General features: G+C 39.8%; 1 protein-coding gene across 1 annotated transcript in view; it reads left to right on the forward strand.

Annotated features, from left to right (window-relative positions):
• The window catches only part of COL4A5 (collagen type IV alpha 5 chain), an 85430-nt gene that overhangs the window by 49952 nt on the left and 14405 nt on the right, over positions 1–21073 (forward strand). Inside the window, exons 22-41 of the mRNA XM_065643710.1 lie at positions 949–1041; positions 1633–1703; positions 1927–2118; positions 2575–2743; positions 3411–3503; positions 3594–3698; positions 4279–4376; positions 4642–4792; positions 5449–5562; positions 9645–9812; positions 10703–10792; positions 11592–11741; positions 13031–13129; positions 14133–14222; positions 15132–15271; positions 16213–16339; positions 17582–17662; positions 18232–18330; positions 18902–18952; positions 19799–19984. Coding sequence (XP_065499782.1) covers positions 949–1041; positions 1633–1703; positions 1927–2118; positions 2575–2743; positions 3411–3503; positions 3594–3698; positions 4279–4376; positions 4642–4792; positions 5449–5562; positions 9645–9812; positions 10703–10792; positions 11592–11741; positions 13031–13129; positions 14133–14222; positions 15132–15271; positions 16213–16339; positions 17582–17662; positions 18232–18330; positions 18902–18952; positions 19799–19984 — 2367 coding nt within the window. The remainder of the gene's footprint in view (positions 1–948; positions 1042–1632; positions 1704–1926; positions 2119–2574; positions 2744–3410; positions 3504–3593; positions 3699–4278; positions 4377–4641; positions 4793–5448; positions 5563–9644; positions 9813–10702; positions 10793–11591; positions 11742–13030; positions 13130–14132; positions 14223–15131; positions 15272–16212; positions 16340–17581; positions 17663–18231; positions 18331–18901; positions 18953–19798; positions 19985–21073) is intronic.

The raw sequence follows: 21073 nt of genomic DNA on the forward strand, positions 1-21073 counted from the left end.
TAGAGAGAAACTAATGCTTTGTAACAGCAGTTCCCAACACTATTTGAAAAAGTTTTATACTTAATTCATGAATAAATTAGACATTTTTTTAATGGAAAACAATGTTGAAATTATAAATGCAAGATTCCTAATTTGAGTTGGTCAATATACAATGAGTTTGTTTGTTTGGTAAGAAAAAGAAAGACATCTTTAATGTGTATCCTTGTTTCCAAAAAGACAATCTTGCAATGAGGATGCTGATATGGGTAAGTGAGAATCTTTTCCTAGCTCAACAATGGACATCTTAGATGACTTTGGGCGTCTCACTTAATTTTGTACACTGTTCAAACAGAAGGGTTTTTTTCTCATGGAGATTGTAAGGATTAATTAGTTAACCTGAATGAAGTGCTTAAATACTGCATTGGTGAATGTCAGAAAAGTCTGTATGTGAAGGAAAATCCTAGGCTTCTTGAAACCTTTTTTTTTTTTCTTTAATGAAATAAGTTTAGCCTATTGTCAAATCAGTGAAACATTCCCAGCATTTTTTTGCACTCTTGGAGCTTAATTAAAGTTTGGAATTTTTATATACATGTTTTAGAGTCATAGTTTGAAGTGTCAAGTACCTACTTTAGAAGATGACTCTTGCTGAGAAAAAAATTCCACATTTTTATTTTTTTATTATTGAAAGCTTCTTTTTGTTTTTGTTTTAATTTATTGTGCACTATCCTAAATAAATTCTAATCATATCCGATATTGGTTGTCTGACTCCTAGTAACGAAAAAGCCTCTGTTCGGCTTTCATGAAGGAAGCCCTCTAATATTTAAGCGATCGTATAATTACATAAAATAGTCATTTTGGACTTGGTATTATAGATCAGTAGCAAGAAAACAATTGCTATTGTGCTGAATTCTTTTAATGTTTTCTAAGATCTGATGCTCAAGTATGCTTTTTCAATGCAAATCTTTTTAGGTGATCCAGGAGATACATGCTTCAATTGCATAGGAACTGGACTAACTGGGCCTCCTGGGGAGAGAGGACCACCAGGACCTCCAGGTACTCCAGGTAAGGCTGTAGTCTTAACTGTTTTGCTTAATATGCTCCATAAAGTCACTTCTCTATCTGAGGATCTAAGTATAATGCTAATGAGATATCTGTGTGTTGTGTACAAATTCAGATGCACAGTTGCCAGCTCCAGTATTTAGTTCATGCATGTCCTGTTTTGCACAGTTGGGGAGTGTTAGGAAGAAACAGGCTGGATAGGTGTAAAAGAATCTTTTTTTTTTTTTTTTTTTTTTTTTTTTTTAGTCTAGTCTTTTCAAAAACAATGCCCTGATCAAAGATCGACTTGCAAACATTCTGCATATTGAAGGTTTATGGTCTGCTATAGATTTAACTGAAAGAGAGAAATTAACTTATACAACTTGCTATTCCTGAACTTGGAGAGGAGCTGGAGCTTTTTAAGTGTGACATATTATGACACTACTGTTTTAACTTAGAGTTGCAAATTTTGTTCAGTTCAAATAAAATGAAGCTCGTCCAGAACTAAAATTTGCCTGGTTTTCAAACAACTTAGGTATTATGCAAACAGCATGCATGATATTTACAGCTTCTACAGTTTTATGTTTTTCTTTTATGTTTTTCTGCACTACTCAGGTTCTCCTGGTTTTCCTGGACCAAAAGGTGAAAAGGGACTTCCTGGATTAACTGGCCTTGTAGGGCCACCAGTAAGTGGTGCTGCTATGTTCTGGTGGGAAAATAGTGCCTCATTTGTCTTGCATGTTTGGTAGATCTGTGCACAGTAGATATGAATTCTTGTCTAATACTTCTTTGTATCTCCATAACTAGCTTGAATGTGTAATTCTTACATTGTGCCGAACTCAGAGAGAGATTCAAAGAAAAACTAACGTGTCTCTTCTTTCCCCCCACCCCCTTCTTCTTCCCGCTCAGGGATTGCCAGGGCCCCCAGGTGCTCCTGGGAGACCTGGTCCTAAAGGAGATCCAGGGGATGTCCTGACTTTTCCAAGAATGAAAGGTGACAAAGGAGACCCCGGCTTCCCAGGACCTCCAGGTCTCCCTGGCATAGACGGCACGCCTGGACGAGATGGACTGCCAGGTCTACCTGGCCCTAAGGGGGAACCTGTGAGTTCCACTTTTTTCTGTTCTTGATTGGACAGATGTTTTGGGAAGTCCTGAATGCATTTAACATTGTGATAAGCGGACTGGCAAAAGGACTTCTTTCTGAATGTGACTAACGCAGTAATTCTCTTCAGTAGATGCCAATCTAGTGATGATATACAGAGATACTCCCTGAATCTGCCAATGCCTCTCAAAATAAGCTGAGGCTTGTCCAGAGTACTGTCAGATGGTCCCTATCTATCTGCCACTATCTATGTTTCACCTATGTAGTGTGAAGAATTAAGTAGCCAGGTTTAGACCTTATCTCTGCCATGTTAGTGAGATGTAGGCAGCTAATGGCCTTGAGACCTGGAAGGATGGAAACTGCCAAAAAGTTTCAAAACAGAAGCAATGAAACATTTTACTGCTTTGCTAGTAAATGTATGTTCCTCTTTCTCATCCTGCTCTTCCTTTTTTCAGGGCAGTGTTGCATTCAAAGGAGAAATGGGTATTCCAGGTGATCCAGGAATACCAGGTCTTCCTGGAGAGAAAGGACTTCCTGGACCTCCTGGTTTTGGTCCACAAGGTTTACCTGGTGAAAAGGGCATCCAAGGTGTATCTGGCCGCCCAGGGCCTCCTGGAGTTCCCGGTGAGTTGGTCTCTGTGTGCTATTGAACAAAAACTGTAAAATCAAGTTTTGTCGTTTTGCTCCAGATAGCTCTCAGAAGATAATGCTGCTTTCAAGCTTTTCCCAAAGGCATTGTAAGACCTGGTATTTGTAAGCTCCCTTTCTGAAGGTCATTGTAGAATTGCAAAGTGAGCAGAATTTGTGCTATCTTACTGTAGTCACATGAGTCACCCTTCTGCTCTGACCTCTAGAGAAGCCTTTCCTTCTCAAATGACTATAGTGGAAATGCATTGTAACTACCATCTTATGCTTCATAGTACTGCAACTACAACAGTTTTTGAAAACAAGGGTTTCCTTGAACAAGTTTGCTTTTGTTACTTTCTTGTCAACTACACAGATCCTGATCAAGTTGTGCTGGGGTTAGCTGCAGAAAATACTATTAATATGATGGTACCTAGGAGGAAGCCAGAAAAAATAACATTTCAAGAAAACTGTCTTAACATTAAACAATGCTTGTAAGTCTATAAGTGCTGTATGGGGCTTATGGGCAGATAGCCTCTTGGGTCAAGTGTTGCTGGTGTTTAAGTTCCGTGTCAGCTTGGGATGTGGCTAGCATCTTTTTCTGCTTAGAGGAAAACAGAAAGGAAGCTCCTACTGAGTGATACATATTTCTTCTTTTTGGTTCTAGGTCCAAAAGGTGACCCAGGCCAGACTATTACAGAACCTGGAGTTCCTGGCCCCCCTGGTCCTCCAGGAAGAAATGGTGACCCAGGTCTTCCAGGTAAAGAAGCAACTATATATCCATGGAATTCCAAGAATTTTTTATTCCGTCTGATTCTTGATAACTATGTTGATTTACTCCTTTTTACAGGAGATCCTGGTCAGCCAGGTCAGCGTGGCTTACCGGGCATCCCAGGTGCAAAGGGAGAGCCAGGTATTCCTGGCATTGGACTTCCAGGTCCACCAGGTCCCAAAGGTACGTTTAGCGCCATGTTACTGTATTGTACTGGCTGGGAGAGTGGATGTAGAGGGTTGTGTCTCTTCCCTTTTTCCTAGCGAGTTGATTTCTGTCTCTAGAATCCTTTAAAAATATATTTGTCTTGAATTTATACATCTCTATAATAGTTTCAGAAGTATCGGGAAAAAAAGCTGCTGAGCCCTTATTCGTCTGTTCACTGTACTGCTCCTTCACAGTAGCTTAGATTTTTTCAGTAAACCAAGAACACAAAAGTAAATGGGTAAAACTTTGAGAAATGATGAATGTTTGTGTGTGAATCAATAAATTATCTCCAAATGCTGCCTCAAGATGTTAATGTTTCCGATATGAACTGTTTGAAATTTTCGTTAGAGCACACGACAAGTCCCAGAGATCCTCTGTGGCAAAGACTGTACAGTCGAAAGTTATCTCAAACGGGTACCCCTCAAGTATGCTTGAACTGGCGCAGCATCTCTTTTCAGAGATTACTTTTCATGGGCCCTAACTGTTCCTGGAAGAGTTGTTCTAATGCTCTCTGGTGTCCTCTCCTCTGCTGCCCTAACCTCCATGTCATGTGTAGGTTTCCCAGGGACTCCTGGTCCCCCCGGAGCTCCGGGTACTCCAGGTCGTCCTGGTCTAGATGGACCTCCTGGCCCACCAGGTTTCCCAGGACAGAAGGTCTGTATTTACTTGCTTAATATAAAACTTCACTTTCTTAGAGGTTCTTCTGCGTCAGTGGGAAGTTGGTGGGCAGGATTTCACCTCTTCTTGTCAGCTTTTGATGGTGGGGGAGTCACATTCTCTACTTGAGATTTGAGTGAGGGTAGTAAAAAAGAAATGAAATTTAAAGATGGTGAGCATTTTTTGCTTTGCTACTTTAACATTTCTAGGAGAGGCTGAGCTTGGAAAATCCCCTTTTAAAAAAATTGTGAATTTGTTATAGGGGGATCGTGGATTTGGAGTTCCAGGGCCACCTGGACCCCCAGGACCACCAGGCACAAAAGGAGTTCAAGGACCTAAGGGTGATCCCGGCTTCCCAGGAAGCCCTGGTCTCCCAGGACAGGCAGGTTTTGATGGAACTCCAGGGCCCAAAGGTAAGGAAAAATCTCCGCTTTTCTGTTCTCTGTTGAACTTTAACAAATGTAGACATGCTAGGAGTCATATGGCAGTTAAATACAAGCAGTGCTGACTTTAGAGCAATTACTTCAGGGTCTGTTTTTCCAAATCAGACACATCCGTGTAAATGGAATCTTGTGTTCTCTAAAGATAAGCAAGCAAGGGAGTAAATACCAATCTGTGGGTCAGTATCTGAAAGTCTATATTCTAAAGACAAATCATGTGAACATGGGGTTAAAACTTTTTCAATAGAATAATTGTCATTTAGATGCACTGTGCTTCGACATGAAGAAGGTTAGCAATTCAAAAAGTTCCACTGTTAATCATTGTCTGTGTTGAACTGCAGAGCATGCCTGGTTTGCCGGAAAGCATCTGTTGAGTTTGATGTGGATGATGACACAAGGACATGTCTCTGTGTAGCCTAGAAATGTAAACGGCATGCATTCCACAGAGACTGAGGACAAATCTCTGACTTTCAGAAATAGCCTCTGAAGTGTGTTTTTTCCTGCGTCAGATCCATATTTGTTTGCATGCAAGGACAAGATTTCAAGTACAATGTGCAGGCGCTCTGCTTCTGAAAGCAAGAATCTCTGAACTGAGTTCACTATTTAACTAAACAAGTGTGTCCTTTTAGGTGACCCTGGACCAAGCGGACCACCAGGACTCCCAGGCCCGCCAGGCATCCCTGGCATTGGTGGTCAAGGTCCACCTGGATCTCCAGGACCTCCAGGTCCTGTTGGCCCCCCAGGTAAAATTCATGTGAATTGTACCCTTAGGTTATTTCTGGCATACACCAAGCAGGGACACAGGACACTGAAGGTCACACTGAACAGACAGGCAAGGCCAGACAGAGACTTCATGTCTATTAGATTGACTATTTTGCCAGTTAAGCAGGCACAACTTGATACATCATGTTTTTTACTGAAATCAGAAGTGGAATTTCATTCAGTCCTGCCATTTGCACAACCTAGAGAGGTCTCGAGGGTGTAAAAGTCCACTTTGGAGAAGACTTGGAGTCTCAGCAGACATTCTAGAAAATGTTGTGCACAGACAGCGACAAAATCTCTGTGAAAGGGGTTTATTGCCTGACAGAAGGGAGCACAATGTCAGTGCAGAGGTTTTGTGGGTACAGAAGAGGAGCAAAGCTGCCTTTAGCTGCCTGTATTGTGCTGTCATTACACTGCTTTCAAAGAGCAAGATGTTTCTTAAATCCCAAAGCAGTTTTCTAGCTTGCCAAACTGTATTCATTGGGTAAGAGGTATTTTTAAAAAGCTTTTTTAGATTGTTATCTAGAAAATTGATTTTTGGTTTGGAAAAAAGCAGACAAACTCAATTCCCTATACAGTGCTGTTTGTCCTCCCTCTACTTACATGGTGAGTGCAAAATCAAGGGAGTAATTCGGGTTCTCCCTGATGTGGTGAGGCGCTTTTTTTAGGAATGGAAGTTAATGTGGAAAGGATGAAAGCATGAGTATTCCAAACTAGCTAGTTCATTATTTTGTACAGAAGATGTTCTCCGAGTAGTGACATGATACTGTTTTAACAAAAGCCTGCCAATAAAAAGAGGTCGTACACATTCATCTTGTCATAAGCCGCCTGGAAAAGAGCTTTAGAATTCCTTTTACAGAAACCTAAGGATCATAGTAATTAGGAATATGTCTCCAAAGGGAGTTTGTCTTTTGTCTGAAATGACTGGTGACTGATGAAGATATGAACTTGTTCCATCTCTGTGCAGAAAGGGTCCATGTGGATGCATGCACATCATTCTATTCACAAAGTTTGTTTAGGGAAATTCCTTTTCCCCTTCATTCCGTGAATGGGCTTGCTGTGCACCAGCTCCTGATGTTTGAAAATGTGTGGCGGTCACCACAGCAAGAACATTCTCTGTGGACCTGAGCATGCCGGCCACTGAAACACTTCAAAACCCATCTGGTTCTTGCCATGCTTCTGTGACTTGGTTGCATTGCATGTTTGTGAGCTACACTTTTTGAATGTGTTTGTGTGCCAGCACTGGGATTGGTGTTGTTCGCAATGCGTGCTGAAAAGTTCCTGGCCAGCTGTAAGACCATGGGTCACAGATTGGTTGATCATGTTCAGATCTTTATGAACGGTGAGCTGAGATTCAGCAAAGCGCTTAACTTGAAGGTAGGCAAGCACTTGAGTAAGTAGGCCCATGGAATTTGACTTCTACTCACATACATAAAGTGTGGGTCATGTTTATTTTTTCACAAGTTTTCGAGTGGGGAGAAGAGTGTGTGGTCGCTGCACCCACGAGCCTTGAGTGTGTCAGGTATTAAGACTGAGGGCCAGCAGGGGTCTGGTCAATGGGGACAGAAGTTCCCTGAGCCAGCAGCTGGGTGCTCTGCCTGGCTGTGCTCACTGTGCTGTCCTGAACCTGTGGTTGCGCTTGATGCTGAACTGAAACAGAAGGCAGTGCAGGTGTGTGTTTTGGGGGGTCGGATGTATTACTATGGGTTTGAATGTTTCATCCAATGCATGTTCTTTTGTCTTCCTCTAACATCTCTTCTGGTGTTAGCCAGAATTTGATTTCATGTGATTACTGATTTATTCTGAAAATTACCAATTTTGACAAATGCACAATTATTACTAGCATTGGTAGATTTGAAATGCTTATCGTTTTGCTCTTAATGTCTGTACTGACTAATCATTGTGGCTACTAACAGCATGGTGGCTATGAAATGCAGTGCATGGTTGAGGGTCCCACTTAAGAAGTCCTTATTACTTGCCTTGCCACTGCTATTTCCCTGTTTTGTGCAGAGTGCCTTACATTCCCGTCTTCCATCCCTTGATTGTTTAACTAAGCTGTTTTGATTCTGTTCCTTTATGCAACATTAGGATAAAGTTTCTGAGGCTCTGTTTTTCAGATAATTTGGAAAATTCTTGAAAGGATTTCCCTGTTCAGAATTTCCTTTCTCTGCACCACCATTTCTTCAAATAGTTTGCAGTAAATTAACTTTCTTTTTTTGAATATGTAACAAATTACTTTAGAATTTATTGTTTTGCCGTTATTGTTCTAATTATGATACAGTCACATTTTTTAAAACCATAAATTGAACTAGAATGAATTTCTATTTGAAAAAGTATCTTTACCATTCTAGATGTGGAGTTTGTCCTATTACTGGGTTATATATTACTTTCTCTTTTTTCTTTTTTTTTTTTTCATGCTCACTGATAAGGACCCCTTAAACACAGAGCATGTGCATCCCTATCCATCCTCTGGTGCTGTTTTTTTCTCTGTAAAGTAAGCAGTTCCAGGCACATGACACCATAGGTGAACGCAGTGATAACCTGTTGCCAAAGAGGAGCATGCTTATCATTAACTAAATGGAAGTCTACAGTCTATGCAGTTAAGAAAACTTGATCTGCCTTTTTGCTGTGCAAAGGACACATCGCAACATCACTCCTCACTTGTTCCCGCAGTCAGAGCAGGGGTCGCTGTTTCACAGTAATCCTGCCGTGTAGTTAGTGATGAGGTTTTGGCACAGTGGTGGTGTCATCTCAGTAGAGTATGGTAGGGCATGTGACATGCAATATATTATTTCTGTCAGTGTAACAATGTAAATTTGCATAATAGAACTAAAAGAATGGGGGGGAAAAAAAATAGAGGTTTTTTGTGTTATAAAGAAGAAGCGTCTTTTGAAAAATCCCTATTTGACGGGATTTACCAGAACATGATGCAGATCAACAAGAAGCTGGTTGGTAGGATGTACTCTGTTCAGAAGGTGTCCAAGCAGTATCTAGTAATGACAGTAAGAAACAGTTGAGAAAAAGCTTGTTCCCCAGTTGTGAAGACAACACTAGACAAGGAGAAAGGGAAAAATAATTTTATTTTTAAAATGTATCATCAATATTTGAAAATACCTCACTGAGTTTCCCGTTTCTGCGTACAGTGGTGGCTGCACTTTGAAAGAGATCTCCAAGTTTCCTTGCAGTCTGGTTTCTCTTAACTGCGTTAGTGTTGTATTCTTTGTACTTAGATCTGTTTTCAGTAACTTTAGGGTAGATTTTTGTCTTTGTTCTAATCTGTGTGTGCTTTATTTTGTTTCCTAACTTAACGACTATTACAACTCCTTACTGCTACCTGTCTCAACTTCCTGATGAGCTCTAACTCGTTGGCTTTTGAACCTCAGGTTCCCCAGGTACTGTGGTTTCTTTACCAAAGCTTTTTCTTAACTTCAGATTTAAGAATAATCCTTTTTTTTTTGTCAGCTACATTTCCAGAGTGAGTATCTTCACTGATACAGTGCACTGGAGGGAAACAAGCTGTCTGCTTGCTTCAGCAGTGCCTTGAGCTCAGTATCATTAGCATTTAACAATCTTAAGCATATTTTGACAATTTGTGTTTTTCTTTCAGGGAAATGTAATGCAGTGCAGGATTTTGTTATCCTTCAAAAATATTCAGCTGATGCTATCTTGGAATGTAGCAAAAGGGAATCATTAATGGAAATATACTTGTAAGAATCTCATAACAATGATAAGACACAAAGCATTCTAATCAGTATTGGCCTTTTGTTGTATTAATCGGACTTAAAGGGTTGTCGAAGAGAGTTGTTGTTTTCCTTTTGAGATTTTTTTTTAATTGCATTTGTTATAAGTTTGTAAAATTTTAGTAATGCTTCTCTTGAGAAGAATACGGCCTTTTGACACCTGGAAGCCATTAAAAAATAAATGGCTTTAGAAGAATTTGAGAGTTCTCATCAGTGCTAGGAATGGACTGCAAATAAATCTTAGCTATTCCTACAGTACTACACCCAGAGACAGCTTTGCCTTATGTTTTGCTAAAAGATTTTGTCTTAACAACATTGTCTAGGGTTGCAGGGCATTCCAGGGGAGAAAGGGGATCCAGGTCCACCAGGCTTCGACGTTCCTGGTCCTCCAGGTGACCGAGGAGCCCCAGGATATCCAGGACCCCCTGGTCTCCCAGGGCCTCAGGGTTCACCTGGACCGCCTGGCCGGGATGGAGTTCCTGGATTTCCAGGTAAGTTCGCATTTTTTACCTGCAGACAAAGACCAAACTGTAGTTACAGCTGGATGCTCTTTATGCTTGGGAATGCCAGCTTGATGAGTCTCAATATTTATCCTATCCATTTAAATTTGGATACATGTAACCATTACATCTCATAGTTTAAAAAAAAAATTGTAACAAAATTTGTTGCAATAAAATCCTTGTCAACTCTCCATTTTTCCCTGTAACTTGATTAAAATATTTTCCACATTATTCTGTTTCATAATTTCAAGTGTGACTTTGATCATCATTGTTATGACACTTTTCTAATTTATTTTGTGATTTATTTTTTTCTAGTCACTGCTACAATTTAGAAATAGAATTTGCTTAAAGGAAATATTAACAAAAGTTATCAATTGGATCCAGAACATAGTTTTTCATATTAATTTCTTTATTCTATGTGTTAGACTATTCGGTTAAGATAGTCTGTGTCGCCCTCTGGAATAGAAATCTCCAAAGTGAATTTTGACAATCTCTGTCTTTAGATAGAATCTTTTGTATTGCCTCCTCTAAAAGCAGTGTATTCCTCATTGTCTTTTTGGCTTTCAATAAATTAAAGTTTGCTTTCAAACAAGTACTTATGTTTTAAACCAGGGAACTAAACTTATTGGAGGTATAAATATGCTTTCTACCAAAAAGAACAGTGCACTGCAAATTTTCTTCCCAGGACTTAACTGTGGAAAACTTGGCACAATTTTCAAGTGTCATTTTATCTGATTTAGGTGTATACAAGAACTGAGTCCTTGTAATTCCCTTAAAACCGGGTTTATATGCATGTGCTGCTTAATAAATACCATATAGATTCAGGGAAGTAAAAGTTAGAGTTTTTGTTCAGAATGACAACGGTGATTCAATGCATTTAGGTGCCAAAGGCGAGATGGGCGTCATGGGAACTCCTGGTCCTCCAGGGCCTCCAGGAGCTCCTGGAAGAAATGGCCTGCCTGGCTTGAAAGGTAATGTTTTGTTTTATCCTCCCCTGAAAAGAAAGCAGAATGCTGTTTTCTGTGTCCTGTGTGGAAAGAGGCTTTGTAATATTAGCATCTAGACCTTCATTACTGGGATCTGCTTAGGTTATCCTTCGGCAGTGCTGGTGTTCAGAATTGCTTTGCAGTTTTGAGCCATAGCATTCAGTCACTCTCTTTTTAATTGATGTCATGAAATGTTAGCTATTTTTAAGACATTAGCTCTGGATTGATGGCATTGAAGTAGGATAATATTTCTGAAGTATGTTGTAAAGTCTGCTTTAAGCAGCAGAAGGAGGAAATCAGTAGCTGTGCATTATGGAGGCATCCAGAATCAGCTCTGCAGGTATCACAGAGAAGCTATCTATATTTTCCCAACTGCCTTCTTGGAGATGAATTTTGAAAGAGTTTGGTAGAAGAAAAACCCACTCATCTCCCTAGAACAAGGAGGCTGTGAATCCAAAGCTGCCGTAGCTGTTGCCAGTTGCACAGTGTGGTGGGGCTGTGGGAGCTGCCTGGTTCTGGGTCACTCAGACAGCTGGGTCCCCTGAGCTGGGCTGCCCGGAGCTGACAGGCTGCAGCACCCAGACACCCCCGTGCATCCGCTCGCTCAGCCATGTTCCAGGGCTTAACGTGCTGTGGAGAACCTTGCACAAAATGACTGATCATTTAGTGAATTCCAACGTCATGAATAAATCATGTGTCCCTATGTAAGAAAAAGCATTACAAATATATTAGCCTACCTTAAGGATTGTATTTTTTTCCCTTTTGTTATCTGTACCTACTGTAGGTAATACTGGATTACCTGGTCCGCCAGGATCTCCTGGGCCAGTAGGACAGAAAGGCATCAAAGGTGAGGCAGGCCTGCCAGGTCCACCTGGAAAAGTTGATCCAAAACAGCTAGGAGCAAAAGGAGAAAAAGGAGAGCCAGGTGTTCCAGGTACTGAACTTTGCATATGGGTCTGGGGAGGTGATTTGTCCTCTACAGGTAACAGTGACCTGTAACTGAATCCATTACAGCTCATTCTTTCTTACAGAAAAAAATAAACTCAGAATACAGAGGTGGCTTAAGGTTCTCTTATTTTAGGCTTTTTTTAAGTGGTTCTATGACCAAGTGACTCTGTATGCTTAGTTTACAATGTCCTTGCTCATTAACTGTTACTATTATTTGGCATACGGCAATATTGTAATAGCACTAAGATGCTTTCAGCAGGATTACGATTCAGTCTTCCAGGTGTTATTCCTAAGGATGATGAGAGATAGTTGTCATGGCTGCTGTGCTGGCTGCATTCTTGCTGCCTCGCAGGCACTTGGGCCTTTGCCCTGTAGGATGGAATTGCACAGGTCATCTGCATCACCTCCAGATTCTCCCTTTGGGTATCTCTGTAAGCTTACCTTCCCCTGCGCTGTCATCTCTGTGTGTGTTTCTACTTGGGAAGCTGGCAACCTGGAAGGTTTTCTCAGTTCATTCGAGTCTGTTTTTTCTCTCGCTTGCTTCCCCTTCCTCCCTCCGCAAGAGTTCTGATGTCTCCTTTGAACTCTAATTTAGTCTTGAGAAGAATAAAAATAATCTGCCCTAGAGAGAACCAGAATGCCTTTCTCTAATGTTGGCCAAGCGATTATTGTGCTAGTTTATCTATTCTATTAATTTCTGTGAAGCCTAGGTAGGATCCTAAGACACCTTTTTTTAATTTCCTTCCCCCTCCCACCACCCCCTCTCTGTTATGTAAGAGCTGTAGAGGGCAGATTTAACCATGCCTGCAGGGCAGCACAATGTTATTGTAATAACCAGGTAGATTTTGTAAAATCTGCTAAAATACCTGCATTACTTTTTATAATATATCAGTCTGAAAGTGTTTCTGGTGTAGCAATACAATTAAACATGTATATAGATAATCTAGATGAATACAGAGAGGTTAGCATGGAGCCTGCTCATCTGAAAAGACAGTCTCTTCTGAATGAAGTATATTGGCATTAGTCATAAAGTTACTTTTTCCTCTGCTTACTTATATTGTTTCTGTTCTGTAGTAATTTAAAACTTTCCAGAAGCAATATTTTTTGTTCTGTGATGCTTTTATTCGCTGAACTCTGGGGAGTTATATTTACTGGAGAAAAATCCCTGTATGGTTTTTCGTTCACCTATAGCTACATCTGATCTTCTAAGTTAAAAGAAAACATACAATAGTAGTAATAATAATAATAATAATAAATGTGTCTTTTTCCTTTGAGGTATTCCTGGTTTGTCAGGACAGAAGGGTTATCAAGGTCTCCCGGGTGACCCAGGCCCACCGGGACTCAGTGGCCCACCAGGTGTGCCAGGACTGCCAGGTGAGTAAACAAGGCCTCAGATGGACAGTTTCGATGTATAAAAATTTGCACACATTTTTATCACGTAGGATTGGGATGTTAATCCAGATATATCTAAGCAAAGCCTAGGGATTTACACTTAAAGCTGCAGCGCAGTTTTGGGATATTTAAAATCATTATCCAATGATAATGAGCATGCTTTGAACTCTTTCCTTCTAAAAGACCCAAAAGCAGTTTTAAGCTGATCCCATTGAAGGTTAGGATGGCTCGAAAAGAGCTTGCTGCTTAAGCAAGCAACCTGACTGCAGGATCTGGCAACAGGACTTGCCTGTTTCATGTGTTTATTATTTATATTATTAGTCATTATACTCGTACTTCGCAAACAGCCAAACAAATGTATTACAAAGGCTGTCTGGATGTCACATCTTTGCTTTCAAGAATTGCAAGTATCAAGAAAACAAATTCTGGCTTGCACTGTTTCTTCCTGCAGCCATAACAATTAATCTGAAATCTTGAATCTTTGCTCACTATGTCTAATATAGGTCTTGCTTTAAATATCTTTTTGGCTTGGGGAATTTTTTTAACCATCCAGGACTCAAACTAGTTTGAGCATTGTAGGTTGCATTTAATTCTGTATAGAAGCTACTGAATACCTGTTGCAGATGAGAAAGAGATAATGTGTTCATTCTGTGGAACAGCTCATGAGAGATCAAGTCACACTACTACTAAATTGTTTCAGATGGTTACTAAATTGTGGACTGAGATTTGACCCATTTCATTAGACTAATCTTCAAAACAATGAAGTTGTTCCCCTGTTCAAATCTTGGCTTGGAACAAACTTGAAGATGTTTAACATTTTGCTACAAAGGGGTGTGAAAAAGCACGTAGGAGCAGTGAGAGGCATAAAGCAACTCCAAATCCGTTGCCTTTGTAATTAGATTACAATCATATTCATATGAGAATGCATGAATATCAGAAACTTTTAATTATTGCCATTAATTAACTAAAACCACAACTTTCCTAGGTATCAAGGGAGACACGGGACTTCCTGGGCAGCCAGGACCAACAGGACCTCCAGGGTTAAAAGGTGCCATGGGAGAGATGGGCCTTCCAGGTTAGTTTCTGTGCTTGTATTTTACTTCATTTTAGCCAGTGTTTTCCTTTTATATAGTATAAAGCTAGATAAACTTGGATGCCATATATAAGAAGATTTAAATGGCAGTGCAGATGGTAATACATAGAACCCTACACACATATTTGTTATAATAGTACATAAGGAACTGGAAATACCCATTAAAACAGAAAATGTAAATAGCAGATATATTGTAAATACATACTATTTTAAAGTGCTTACGAATGTAGAAGCAGAATTATCAACATTTTATATCTTTCATACTTTTCTGGTTTCTCAGACTCCACTTTCTTGAAAGTTCAGAAAAAAATACAATTCTGTTAACCCATCTAGAATCATTTTGGTTGGAAGAGACCCTCAGGATCGAGTCCAACCATAACCTTTAAACCCGTCCAGGGATGGTGACTCCACCACTTCCCTGGGCAGCCTGTTCCAGGTCTTCACAACCCTCTCTGTGAAGAATGTTTTCCTAATATCCAATCTGAACCTTCCTTGGCACAACTTTAAGCTGTCAGAAGACAGACATCAGACACAAGCAAAAGGGGACGGAAAAAGTTAATTCCATTGTTTAGAAAGATTGCTGAAACAGAGATTCCATTTTTCTGAGGATTCCAATATTAAACTGTGCCTAGATACTACAAAGAGATATTTGGATTTGTGTAAATTAAGAATAAAAAAAGAAAGCTTAGAAATATCATGCAAAAAGCTATGACAGCTTTTAGGTAATTGTTTTAGTTTGTTTTTAAGAATAAAAACACATTAGGTATTCAAAGCCAGCCAGTCAATTTGCTAGCACTTTCTAGTTCAGTTGCTGTAATTTGAGTGATTTCTCTAAATCACTGCAGAAGTTTTATTTATATTTACAAAACTCATGTTTTATCTTTTGGACAGGTCCCCCAGGGATTAAAGGCAGCCAAGGAATAGCAGGACGTCCAGGGCAGCCTGGGCCTGCAGGATTTCCTGGACTGAAAGGGGAGAAAGGTGACCCTGGTCTTCCAAGCATTGGTATTCCTGGTCTCCCTGGACCAAAGGTACATTTACAAAATTCTTCAACAGAAAATTCCATGAGGAACTTAGATTCTGTGTTGGTTTGGGTTTTTTTTTTAAACCATAATTTAATATGTATTATGTATAACTAAATATTTATATAAATATATTAATAACAAGCAGGGTTGACTGTGGTTTGTTCTTTTCAGGTAGAAGAAAATATTTCTAATTTTAAAGGGGAAAATATTTATAGATAATCTAGTTAAATGAGAAGATTGTTTACCAGACCTTTTGAGTTGGGTTCAGTTAGTGGCCTAATCTGCACTGTGACACCTGCTGACATTTGGGTAGTTGGTAGGGATTTATACAATTAATATTGTTGTTCCCATGCCTAATTATGTAGTTAATTTAAAAAAAATTAAGACAATATGCCTTTAAAAATGAATCACTAAGGAAATGATACATCATGGTTACTGCTGCTTAAAGTTTTTAAGTCTATATAAAACATTCACACTAACATTTACCTATATCATCCTTTCTGTCACCCACAAAAAAGTAACAAAAAGACCTACAGAATATCAGGCAGCCTTTGCTGACATCTTACAATTACGTTGAGCAGCCTCTGATTTAACAAAACATTACATGATTAAAGCTCCACAGATTTCTTATTTTCTTCTGCATTATCATGGGGTAAAAATCTCTGTCTCTTCTGAAAAAAAAGAGAACACTCTTTTTGTTAATGGAGGCCAGTTCTGAGGAAAGGCTATGATACTTGATGCAAAATTGTAGGGGAAAACTGTTAAAGTCTTTACAATTGCTATTTCCAGTTAATTTTCTGTGTGAGATGGTCAACATTAACTGGATAGAAAGAAAAGTGTACACAATATAATGGTGATTTTTTTGTGATGGTAAGACTGGGAAGACACAAGAAAGGCTTACTCATCATACAAAGACTGGGTTCTTATTTCTGGTTACTGTTTTCTAGGGTGATCTTGGTTTGCCTGGATACCCAGGTAGTCCAGGCAGTAAAGGTATAGCTGGAAATCCTGGTTTGCCTGGATTTCCAGGCAGTCCAGGTGCAAAAGGAGAACCAGGCCTTCCTGGATTCCCAGGTAATTCTGAACAGAATTTTTTTATTTTCCATCTTCGTCTCTACTATTGGTATAAATATCTAAACACAGTGGGTAATTGGTAGAGGGGTGCACCTTCTTTTAAAGTTTCTAACAATTGTTGCTTCTAAGCTTTGTGCTGTTGGAATTCTCACTGCAAGAGTAAGTGTGCGAAGGCATCACTTAAGAGTGCCTTCTGAAGTTACTCACCTGCTCTGAGGGGATGGAGCAGTTGTGTTAGCTAATGCTGTCCACCCCCAACAGCAGCCAGACTCTCACCTTCTCTGACTAACAAAATACACGTTTGGCTCCATATTTTTCCTTCATGAATCAATAAAAAAGTGACATCAGGAAAACTGGGCTTTGCTAATAGCATTTATTGTCTAATAATACCTTCTAAAGATAAATCTCTTTCTGAAACATAATGAAATTAGGTTTTCCGCTCTTCTCTAAAAAAATCTTAATATTGTTCATGGGTATTTGTCAGTTCGTTCATTCTCAATCGATTTTTTCCTATTCTGCATTTGCAGCAATGAAGGCTGTTCTACAAGCATGCGTGAGCTGCTTTAACGTAGGAAATAAGGGAATTTATAACAGTGTAGTCATGGCAGCAGGAAGCTTAGAAGAGAACAAAACCTGGCCATGAACCTGACAGTTTTTTAACGTCTGCTTCATGTCATGCCTGAAACACCATGAAGAGTCAAAACGGTGTATTGAGACACTGCCTTGATCAGGCTCGGATGCTGTTCAGAACAGATGTTTTTCCTACTTCCTACTCGCTTCATGCCATAGGAGTGAGAATCCAGTGTAAATTCTAATTAAGACTATTTTTATTAGGAGCCATTTTCAGGAAAGGAAAAGAAGATTGGGAAAGGACTGGCCAGCCACAGTTTCGTAATGCTTTCACTTTGTTGTCAAGCAGAAATACCTGTCCCTAAAATGGTAATTTCCTAGCAGACTGCCAGACTTGCTGTGCCCTTATCCACAGGCACTCAACAATTCAGAAGACTGAGTCTTGAGAGTAGCAGTAAGGACAGTTCTGCTTGTATGTTTTTTTCTCTGTACTTTCTTTGCTTTACAATTCATCTCCTTGATCAGCTGTAAATCTGCAAAACGAACATAAATACAGCATCCTCATACAAATTAGCTCATTTGTTACTCAGGGCATCTCAGATTATAGCATTTTAAGATCTGCTGAAAAGCCGGTTTTGTGCTTGATTTGACTGAAATGCCTGTACTTTACAGGAACGCCAGGAATTCCAGGACCAAAAGGTATTGAGGGGCCTCCAGGTAATCCTGGCCTGCCCGGACCACCTGGGCCAGTAGGTGAGCATGGGCAGTGCAGCAAAGGTCAACTGCTGCTGTGAAAAACACAATGTGTGGAGCCACTTCCTCTCTGCTTATCTGTATAACATCATGAAAATGTATCTATATATATACGGATGCTCAAACACCATTACACACACTTAGTTCACTGAAATTAAACAGAAAAGAAAGAAGTTTTAATTTTCTCTTGACAGCTTGTGTCTGCTGTCATAGTCATATCATTAGCTATTGAAACAAGAAGTGTTTCAGTATTTACCATTTTTATTTATGTTTAGTACTCCAGTAGTCTAACCTGTTTTTATAGGAGCAAAATGCTAATTTATCCTAAAAAGAAGCATTATATTATTTTTAGCAAACACTAACTGCTTAAAAGGTCACGGGCCTAAAAGCCTTTTCTAAATTGTCAGGAGGGAAGATAGAGAAAAATTTTAATTTTAAGATTACACTGTTGTGAATTTGTTGTTATCTTGTCACACCTTCAGATTCACATGATTGGGAGGCGGGGGAGGTTGCTTTTTTTTATTGCAGGTTAGACATTACTGTGCTAGTGTGTTCTATCCCCCTTTTAGGTGACACTGGTCATCCTGGCCCTCCTGGTCCTTCGGGGGAAAAGGGACAGCCTGGTCGAGATGGTATCCCTGGCCCAGCTGGTCAGAAGGGTGAACCAGGTGAGGTGTCCTTCCCATTTGTTTTCTCCTCTTCACTCTGCATTGTGATGTCCTGCTTTCTCTATTCTGTTTTTCCTATAACTGCCCATACACCTTCAAAGCTACTTCTGGTTTTGCAGCTGCTGAATGGTTCACAAAGGCTGGGGGTGCTGTCAAGCTGCCAGTGAAGCACAGGACAAGAATTCGATCAGCTGTTAGATTTTTATTACCTGACTTCAACATCAGCCCCCTTTCCTGTATTCCATGGTAGTTATATTGTTCCAACTCAGTTACAGAACGGATAAATGCTGTAACGTCTGCCTTAAAGATAGAACCTCAAACAGAAATGCAAATGTATCAACTCCCAAAATCAGAAATAGCATCTTGTGAACGGATGGAAATACTTTTGAAAGTTACTGATGCATTTTGTAGAAAAACCTCTAGCTTTGGTGTAGACTGGTGAGTGAATGAGAATCCTCAAGGAATCAGAGGTTTAGACAAACTGCACTTTCAACATTCTCAGCCTCATATCCCTATTCCTGGAAACTTGAAAGTTAAACGTTCATTATTAACTGAATCTGTTTCTTTTCAGGTCTACCAGGTTTTGGGCGCCCGGGACCTCCAGGACTCCCAGGATTGTCAGGTGAAGTTTCTCTGTTGTTCTTTGTTGAAAAAGTTGAATGTAAAATATATCTGTACACCAAAAACAGAACAGCATGCTGTATGTTCTGCAATAAATGAATGCCATAGCAACAACTAAAATAACATGTGTTTTTTTCTCAGCAGACTGCTTTCAATTAACCAGGGTAATAAAGACACTCATTACTGACTACTGAATTTTGTAAACTAGCAGTTATGCAGACAGAATAAATCCAGACAGGATAATAGTAGATAATACTTGACTGCATTGTGTGGAACTTCACTGATTTGTCTCTAGTAAATAAAGCATTCATACAACAGATGAAAAATGAAGCTGCTTTGAAAATATAGGTGCTTTCTATATTTTCAAAAACAACTTCACAACCTCACCTATGATTTTCCAGTAGTGTTAAAGCTCCTAAATTCCTCAGGTTCATTTGAAAATTTTGCAAGTATGTCTTAACTTCCAGCAGTGTCTCAAAAAATGAAGAAGTTCTTAATATTGACAGATTTCTCCACAGGTGTATAAAAGCTCAGGAAAGCATTGCTTGTAGGCTTACAAACTCAGAGGATGTTTATGAATTACAGCATCACTGAGCAGTAAAGTGAGGCTTAGTAAGAGCTTTTAACCTGTCAGAAACCAGAGCACTTTCTCCTGCAAGAATTATTATCCCTAACTCTTTTCTGAATGTTAGACCAATTTTATACTGTCTCACTGCGCAAATGAGGTGAGTTGTGGCCAGACTCACACCTTCTGCAAGAGAGAAGAATGGCTTTGCAAGTTGACATTTGGAGTCTTTGCACGTCAGTTTGTACCAGTATTCATAAACATGGCTGTTCGGTTTTACAGGGCAAAAAGGAGAAATGGGGTTACCCGGCCCACCAGGGCCCCCTGGACTTCCAGGTCTGAAGGGAGAACAAGGTTTCCAGGGATTCCCTGGACTACAGGGTCCACCAGGTCCACCAGGATTACCAGGGCCGCCTCTGGAAGGTCCCAAAGGTAGCCCCGGCCCACCAGGTGCTCCAGGAAGGCCAGGTAAGGGCATGATCCATACCTATCAACATCTGCCGGTACTTTCATATTTTGCTGGTAGGTTATCAGCCTTTAAACTTCCTCAATTTATTTGATGGATAAGTTCAAGCCTCGTGGCATAGGTCTTCATGTTTGTGGGCAACCAGAGGATTTTGTTGCCAAAAGTAACCACATCTAAAAATAAACCAGTCTCAGTTTCTATTAATTTCTGATACCTGGCAGCAAAAATCCAATGCGCTTAATAAACGGGAGACTCTCTGCATGCTGTCACAGTAATCATCTAGCGAGCACGATATCGACTTTTGAACATCTGATACCTTTGCAGTATTGTCACGTGATCAGCAAATACCACCGCGCACAAAAAAAAAAGTAACAAACCCCATCATTTTAAATCATGAAAATCAAATTCACGCTAGCATCACAGCATGATCAAATTGGATGGCTACCTCTTCACCTCCGTGTCATGTAACATAAGTCATTGCTCCATTGTTCACGTGGCTCCCATGGACTCAGTGCACCATCATGCTGTGTTCACCTTTCCATTCCATGTTTGCGTTTTGTTCCTGCACCAACTAATTCTGGGAATGAAAAAAACACTATACTGAGTTAACATTGCTGAGCAACTCCCTGGCGTGTATTAGAATTTGGTTTACATTTTGTGTCATAGAATGTTTATTTGCATTTGGATACTGCTGTTGAAAAATCTAACTTCAATGAACCTGTCACAGCTCTGGCTCAAGCCTAGTGCTCTATCTTGAGTCCAGAAGCACTTTGCCACCAGTAAGACTCATCTCACCATACCTGATGTTCTCCTTAAAGGAGACTACTTTCAAACCAAGCTATTGCTTGATTACAGGGGTTTTTTTCTTTGCATATTAAGGGAGAACTAATTTTATTTATTGTCCTCAAACTCTGACCTCAGATTTTTCTGTTATTCAAGGATTTGTTTGGAGATAGTTTTGAGTTAGTGTATTTGTAAAGTAGCTGCTACACATGTATTGGTCATTTTTGGGTATCAAGGGAGAGTTTAGTTTTGCAGTACATGCTTGGAAAGATTTTAAGATTTGCTTTTTCCTCCTCCTTGCTTCTGAT

The sequence above is a fragment of the Caloenas nicobarica genome, chromosome 12 (genome assembly GCF_036013445.1).
Source record: "Caloenas nicobarica isolate bCalNic1 chromosome 12, bCalNic1.hap1, whole genome shotgun sequence".
NCBI classification, from domain to species: domain Eukaryota; kingdom Metazoa; phylum Chordata; class Aves; order Columbiformes; family Columbidae; genus Caloenas; species Caloenas nicobarica.